The following is an 8,613-nucleotide window of genomic DNA, read 5'->3' as shown; positions in this document are numbered from 1 at the left end:
GATTTATAGATTCGTCTCGCCGTGTTAGCCTCCGCTTATGTAATTGGTTTTGTAAATAGTCTACGTTTAATACTCCTAATTAGTATCTAAACATTCGATGTGACACGGCTAAAAATAAGTTAGTGGAAGTAAACACCCTCTAAATCTGACAGGTCAAGCGGATAAGGACCTTTCTGCAGTGGCACGCCTGTTGGCAGCCGCCGGACGCGGTCAACTGGGAGAAACCACTCATCTTCAGCAGTTAAAACACTGAAGAAAAATCCATCGTCGGCAGAAGACCCGGGGTGGGTGCGGTGGGGGTGCGCCTAGCTCCGTGCGGCCGCAACTCCCATAAAACCCTCCCCGTCCCAACGGCCTCCTGCCACCCCCGCAGCCTCCCACTGCCTTCCCCTACCAGATCAGCGGGGCAGAGTGGATCAGACTGGCTTTCTTGGTTCGGAGCAGCCGGTGGATCATTGTTTAATCGCCGGTTACCTGGCCCGGTGTTGAATACTGCTCGCCGCACGCATTTCGGCGAGGTCCCCGGGAGGAGCTGGTCCAACTCCAAGAACGGAGGTATCTTTTTCTTCAGCGATTGCTGCCGATTTGTCCTGCCTCTCTTTCGCCCTTGTCAGTTTCTTGACTCCCCCGGTGTTGACTTGTGCCGTTGTGGGCGCTCTCCTCTCTGATTTGCCCTCTTCCTCTTCTTCTCCGCCATCGTTGTCGGCTTCGTCATCCTCCTGTTTCTTTCTTTCAGGGAAGAGAGCCTGTCGGAAGAGAGGCGAGGAACTTGCTTCTCGGGTGAGGAGCAGAGGAGGAAGCGGAGGAGCGGGAGAGAGTAAAAGACCATGGCCGGCGGGTTCGGCGGCGGAGGGGCGGCCACCGGGAGGGCGGAGTTATACGAGGGCAAGATCACCGGCTACTTCATCCTCGCCTGCATCGTCGGCTCCTTCGGCGGATCCCTCTTCGGCTACGACCTCGGAGTCTCCAGTCAGTACATCTCTCCTCCCACTGCTCTTCTTCTTCTTGCAATTTTCTGTAGTATACTCTGTTTCTCCCATTCCAGTTGCTAGCCCATTTGATTCAATTGAATGCTATTCATCTCGTTTCCAAATGATCTAGTCTGAGATGCCGCGGTTGATAATTCTCTGCAAACAATTTGTCTCTTAATTCTCTATGTGGTTTGCGAAATGATTGCTCCTGAACAACCCAACCATTTCTTGAAAATGTTTTTTCAGAAAACAAAAAAAAATGTAGAAATGCAGGGGAATATTCTGATCCGAATTTCATTGACGGTCTCAATCGTGCCTACTGCTTTTGACTCAGAAAACAATCGATTGGGGTAGACCAGATAATCAGATGAGACGGAATTGGAAACATCATGATGTCTCTGTCTCGTATCATCTGTGGAAGCAAGCAAACCCGCTTTACTACTATGTTCCCTTGTGCAAAAATGGTTCATGGTTGTTGCCCACTGTCCGCTGGAATCAGGAAACTATGATTAATCCTCTTCAACAACCATTACCAAATCCTGTGTGATAACAGAAACTTGTTCCGTCTCATCAGTTTCTTGGAGACGAGACGTTCCCTGTCCTCTCATTTTCAGTACAGATATACTCTGTTTCGTGGAGCACAGCACATCCTATCCGCAGTATTGCAAATGCCATCTCTAAAAATTAGCATTTTCAGAAAGCAACATTTTTTAATTTACATTTTATATAAAATCTGAATTGCGTGAAATGAAGTCTGATTGAGCGAAATTCATTTTAATTCACTGCAAAAAAAAGGAAACATCAAAGCTTTCCTGCTGATGAAGACCATTGTTGCAGGCGGCGTGACATCCATGGACGACTTCCTGAAGAAGTTCTTCCCGGACGTGTACCAACGGAAGCAGGCGCACCTGCACGAGACGGACTACTGCAAGTACGACAACCAGGTGCTGACGCTCTTCACCTCCTCGCTCTACTTCGCCGGCCTCGTCTCCACCTTCGGCGCCTCCTACGTGACCAAGCGCCACGGCCGGCGCGCCAGCATCATGGTTGGCGCCACCAGTTTCTTCCTCGGCGGCGCCATCAACGCCGCCGCCATGAACATCGCCATGCTCATCGTCGGCCGCGTCCTCCTCGGAGTCGGCATCGGGTTCGGCAACCAGGCCGTCCCGCTCTACCTCTCCGAGATCGCCCCCTACCGCATCCGCGGCGCCGTCAACCAGCTCTTCCAGCTCACCACCTGCCTCGGCATCCTCGTCGCCGACGTCATCAACTACTTCACCGACCGGCTCCACCCGTGGGGTTGGCGCCTGTCGCTGGGCCTCGCCATGGGCCCCGCCACCGCCATCTTCGTCGGCGCGCTGTTCCTGCCGGAGACGCCCAACAGCCTCGTCGAGCGCGGACACCTCGAGGAGGCCCCGCCGCGTGCTGGAGAAGGTGCGCGGGACCCACAAGGTGGACGCAGAGTTCGAGGACCTCAAGGAGGCCAGCGAGGCGGCGCGCGCCGTGAAGGGCACGTTCCGGAACCTGCTCGCCACGCGCAACCGCCCGCAGCTCATCATCGGCGCGCTCGGCATCCCGGCGTTCCAGCAGCTGTCCGGGATGAACTCCATCCTCTTCTACTCGCCCGTCATCTTCCAGAGCCTGGGCTTCGGCAACTCCGCCGCGCTGTACTCCTCCATCATCACTGGCTCCATGCTCGTCGTCGGCGCGCTCGTCTCCATGGTCACCGTCGACCGCCTCGGCCGACGGTTCCTCTTCATCGAGGCTGGCGTCCAGATGATCGCCTCCATGGTCAGTTCTTTTGTCTTGATTCTTTCGTTCCTTAATTTCTTTACACAGGATTAACAAGTATAATTCTCATTTACACTTGCTGGCTGACACTGATCGACGTTCTTGTGACATTTTGGGCAGGTGGTTGTGGCGGTGATCCTGGCGCTCAAGTTCGGGCACGGCGAGGACCTGACCAAGGGCGTGAGCACAGTGCTGGTGGTGGCCATCTGCCTCTTCGTCGTCGCCTACGGCTGGTCATGGGGCCCACTGGGGTGGCTTGTCCCCAGCGAGCTGTTCCCACTGGAGATGCGATCAGCAGGGCAGAGCGTGGTGGTGTGCGTCAACCTCTTCTGGACGGCGGCCGTGGCGCAGTGCTTCCTCGCCGCGCTCTGCCACCTCCGGTGGGGCGTCTTCGTGCTCTTCGCGTCGCTCATCGTCGTCATGTCCATCTTCGTCATCCTCCTGCTGCCGGAGACGAAGCAGGTGCCCATCGAGGAGATCTGGATGCTCTTCGACAGGCACTGGTACTGGAAGCGCATCGTCCGCAAGGATCCCAAATACCCGGGAAATCTCCACGAGCAGCAGGAGATGGCGAGAGCTTAAACGTGATCTGATTTTATTAGATAGGGGAAAATGGTCCTGGATGCAGAGATGTGTTAGGATTGGTGTTGCTGCTGCGCTTTACGTTGTGTCTCTGTCCATGGTTTCATGTTCTTGAAGTTCAGACTTATGGGGCAAAAAGTTTGCCCCGATGTGTATTTGGTGGCGGGTAGATGAACGGTTATGCGAAAATGTGCTACGATATTGTTCATTGTTTGGGCTTAGTGTCCAATTCCCAATCTGATGAGTGTACTGATGGATTTCTCAATGCTCATATACAACTCTTAGTCAATTTAACTGGGTGCATTGTTGTCAAAAAAACATTTCGGCTTCCATAACCAGTTTATTCGTCTGAAATTAGATTGTATATCAAATTATCAAGGTTATTGTTTATGCATGTTTAGTGAACAATTACATAGTCTCTGTATGACTCAATGGTGAGCTCAGTTCAGACTTCAGACTAGTTCCAGAGTTGCTTGTGCTTGTACATCTTGTCCAACAAAATTTTAAAAAAAAGATTTCTGTCCCTTTCATCAGTCAAACATAATCAATTTTCAAATATCAGACTTGGACAGTCAAATGCTCACATGGATGTCTCACTCAGTAGTCAGCAAGACAGCAACTCATCATGTACTTCAGTCAGTCCTGCTTATCTCTGAACATCCAGCCGACTAGCCGTTTTCAACTATTTAAGTAGCCCAATTCTCGCCGTTGTTTCATTAACAAGGAATGTGTAGGAGTCAAAGTTATAACACAATTATTGTATATGAACCACGAACTGATATCAGTCACTATCAGTACTCTTTGAAGGCTCACTTGAGCTGAACAAGATGCTTTCAGAACCACGTACATTTATTCATCGAAACATGTTTGCGTTTTTCATTTGGGTGCGTTGTTTACAATATGTAAAATCATTTATGTCTCACTTCAGCTACCCACTGGCAGAGTACATGTACCAATACTTGACCATTCCGAGCTAGATCTCCCTTTTGTCCATAGCTCAAAGAGTGCACATCACTTAGTTTTTTTTGTATCTGAATTTTCTATACGCAGGTCTTGTCATTACGTCTCAAACTAGATTTCTGAATATTCAACAGACTTCCCTTGTCTATGCAAAGTCTTCTGTCTACAGGCTGGAAACATAAAAAATTGCTCATGACATAGACATGAAGACTTCCGTAGCTTCAGTGACAATGACTTCCCATTGGTGTTTCATAGAACTGAAATGACAAGGGTAATGATAATTTCACATGCATGTAACCGCTAGCTCTTTATCGCCACGATATCTCACTTTAGCTTGACAAAGATCATCTTTAATTTCACTGCTGATGTCAATCGAGGACAGCAGCAGCTGCAGCAGGAAAAATGGCAGCAAGAGCTGCTGCTAACGCTGATGGTGTCAACTGTCAAATCCAAGTCATATGTTTGTTCCTTTCAGGAGGAAGAGAAGCTACTAGAGATATGGCTGTAAGATCCCAAAAACCAGGGAAACCTCGATCAGCAGGAGATATGACGAAGGTGTGATTCTTGATGCAAAGAGGGACTTAGGAATTAGGATTGGAGTTGCTGCTTTAGGTTGCCCCTTTGTCCAAAGTTTGTTCTTGAAACTTCAGGCTTGTAGGACAAAACGTTTGTCCCAATGTGTATTTGGTGTCAGGTAGATGAATCGTGATACCAAAATGTGCTAGGCTTATTGTAACGTTACGTCGTTACTCGTAATTCGGATTTGAAATCGAATTTATATTTTACGAATGCAGTGTTGGCACTCTGAATGTTCACATGCTCCAATTGGTTGTCAATATAACAGGCGCTTTGTGCTCAAAAGCATTTTATGATGCCTGCTAATTTATTTTTCTGAAATTAGCATATATTGGCAAGGTTATTGCGTGCGTCTTTCTAATGATTACCTGAAAGTGCATAAATCTCTTTGATGTACCGCCGATACTCAGCTCATTTCAGACACAGCTCTAGAGACGTTACTCCGGTCATTGGGTGAGTCTTTCTTGTGAACCGTACAACCATACGTGCTAAAAAGGTATAGCCTCGGGAGTGCTTGTTTATGTGAGGTCTTATTTCAAACCCCACTAGCTGAACCTAGTCATCCATCCCAAGGGGCTAAGATGGACAATGGATATGCTGGAGCCGGACCATCGCATAGTCCCAGGTTCGGTCCGCACGGTTGACAGAGAGGGTCAGAGACCCTGAGGGGATGTGATCCGTGAAGCGGATGTTAGTGGTCCTTGTTTAGACCCCAGTATATCCGTGGATAGACCTAGGGAATGCTAGAGATAAACATGGGTGGGTATGGATCTCGTAGGTTAGTACCGCCTTTTCGCGAGGGTATGGGCTGATCGGACATATGGGAAAAATGTACACCTTTGTGTAGAGTATAACTATTCAAATAGCCGAGGCTCAGGTCATGAGCTCACTAAGTTAATACCTCATGATTACCTCTTGAAGCTCTTTGGGAGAGGGATTAATATTAGGAAATACTGGAGGAAGGTTGATAGACTGGAATCCAGAATAAAACTTGGGGACTGGTAGGGGGATAGTTTCCCTATATAGAACCACAACTATTAAAATATGAAATAATATATTATTAGAAGAATCTTTTCAATTCTCACCTTTTAACTCATCTTGCATGAGGGAGATGATTTAGGCATAGGATATGCCCATAAACTAGTCTCCTTGTCCACCTCCCAAATTGCATATAATTACGTAGTAAATGTTGGGACTTGCTGAGTACCAACCATAGTTATACTCAGCTTTGTTTTCATCATGCAAGTATAGATCTTCGGGTGTTTAGACCATTTTGTTAGTGGATGGGGCACCACTTCGCTGTGCTAAGGTGAAAACTTTTTCTTATTAAATTATATACCTTTTTATTGCTTAAATACTAAACTATGATGATGATTGTATTAGCCTATTGATCTAGGGACTAATATAGGTGATCAGTGAGAGGAGAGATCCCCGTAGAGTTGGTATCAGATTAATAAATAATTTATAAATCCATATAAGCTAGCCCATACACCTTAAGACACCCAAGACCTTCTATTCTGATTATATTTTTTAGAAATATTCGAAAACTACACCTCCCGTTCCCTCATACTCATCGTATCTCATGCTTAACTTCCATAATGCTACTCTGGCAAGTATGGATCATGGAATCAAGTTTGAATGATGATTCACAATATGGAGAATTATCAGGAGAAAATTTAGCTGAAAAGCTGTAACTATAAGAGTAATTAGAATAAAATTGTTATAATATTAGATGCTTTCTAAAATATAAGTCTAAAACCCATAGTAACGTATTTTTGATTGAATAATGCTTGATTATACCTAGTTAATAGACCCCTCCCATATAATAATTATAGGATTGTTTGGTAGTTGATTGTAAAGATTTTGTGGATAAGGCTCTCTTTCTAAAAAGCCCTATATCTAGATCCCGTTCAAACCCACATTTCAAACCCCATTTAAATTCGAGATCCGATATAAATTTAAACCTAAAACCCTCCATCAAACAAATGAAAAACCTTTCGAATGATACGCGGGCCAACAACCTCCTTTTTGGCCCACTCCTCGGCCCGATCTACCTCCCACCTCTCCTCCCTTTCCCGCTGCAGCCCAGCCCAGCCACCAGGCCCAGGTCGCCGCCTCCTCGCATGTGGCCCATCTCCCACCTCCCACGGCCCAGCATAGCGCTGCGGCCCAGCTCATCCCAGCATGCGCGCACTGGCCCGGCCTGCCTTCGCAGCACGCCAGCGGCGCCGCCGCCGGGGGAAATTCCCCTACCACCACCGCAACACGCCGCCGTGTTCACCACCGCGCCACACTACCACGCCGCCGCACACCGGGATAGCCTGCCACAGCACCTCACAGCCACTGCACCTGTCCCCATCGCCCCTACCCTTCTCTCTCTCCTCCCTCTTCTGCCTTGCCACCACGCACGCGCACGCCATTAGCCTTGCCGGAACAGCACCCCCGGCCGGTCGAATCCTTTGCCAAACCGCTGCCGCCTGGTGCCGACGCCCCAAAACCACCTCACCTGCCGTTGGTCTCATCCGCCTGCCCAACGTGGCGCCTCCCCAACGACCTCCTCTTCCTGTAAAAGAGCACCCGAGCCCCCCTCTCGAACCCACACCTCTGCCTCCCTCTCCCTTCCCCGGTTGGTAGACGCGCTGGACGCGTCGAAAGATCTGCTCTCGCAAACACCATTCCACCACCAAATCGAGCTCTAAGAGCTCTAAGCCTCGGTCCTCCATGGCCACACCATCTCCGGCCCTCTCCTCACCTCTCCAACCCCCCAGCTAGCTTCCCCACAACCCCCGCTCCTTCTTGGCCCAAACCGCGACGCCGCCGGCGAGCCGGAGTGCTGAATCGGCGCAACTCCGCCGTGTCCCGCAGTGGCACGCATGACGCCGCAGCGGCGCCGCCCGACCGCCGGCCGAACCGGTGAGCGCCGTCTCCCCCCGTCACCCTCCGTCTCCTCCCCTCTCTGTCTTAACCTGACGCGCGGGCCCGAGCAGCCCAATGCCGTCATCCCGTCGTCTACCTCCCTTTCCCACCCCCGCATGCACCTGGCACACGAACACCAGCCACCCAAACCACCCCCCACCACTTTGTGGTCCACGGACCACCGCACAGTAGCCACCCCGCCTTCCTTCCTTGCATGAACCCAGTCCACTAGACCATGGACTCCAGTGCGCCCGATCCACCGGCCCACGGGCGCGAACCACGGCATAGTGCCGAGCCGGTCCCTACCCTGCGCTGCAATATCTTTCCTTCATCCACAAGTGTCACACTGCACTGCAAAATTCTTCGGCTATTCCACTCTCATCGCCAAACTATACTCTGTAGGCTGTAAATACCAAATTGTACCGTTCTTAAATAGATACCAAATTTTTCGAGACCTCGTACTTCTTATGCTACTTTTCTATACGCAGATGTTGGGCATGTTCGGCTGGACTTATAAGCCGGCTGAAAAGCTGAAACGGCTGATTTGTTGTGAGAGAAAAACACTGTTCGGTGGCTGATAAGCTGAAACGAACAGAGCAAAGTCATTTGTCATGTTGTCCTTACGTTTCGCAAGTCTTCTGTCTACAGGCTAGAAACATCAAGAACTGCTCATGAAATAGACATGCGGACTTCCGTAGCATTGGGGACTACGATTTCCCATTTTCGAATTGGCAAGAGCAATGGTAATTTAGGAATCATATATATTATATATAACTGCTAAGTTTTTACTGACACGACATGTAACAAACTTGACAAA

The 8,613-nt window shown here is 49.3% G+C and overlaps 1 protein-coding gene across 1 annotated transcript; it reads left to right on the top strand.

The window, feature by feature from the left end:
- Positions 1-272: 272 nt before the first annotated feature.
- LOC101752505 (sugar transport protein 14) lies at positions 273-3,638 on the top strand. The gene is given in 5 exon segments (XM_004956530.2): positions 273-555; positions 737-969; positions 1,809-2,386; positions 2,388-2,762; positions 2,883-3,638. Coding segments are annotated over 4 exon segments (1,557 nt in total). The 5' UTR covers positions 273-555; positions 737-827; the 3' UTR covers positions 3,345-3,638.
- Positions 3,639-8,613: the final 4,975 nt, after the last annotated feature.

Source organism: Setaria italica, chromosome II, assembly GCF_000263155.2.
Source record: "Setaria italica strain Yugu1 chromosome II, Setaria_italica_v2.0, whole genome shotgun sequence".
Lineage (NCBI taxonomy): Eukaryota > Viridiplantae > Streptophyta > Magnoliopsida > Poales > Poaceae > Setaria > Setaria italica.
This window is presented reverse-complemented; position numbering and strand designations above follow the sequence as displayed.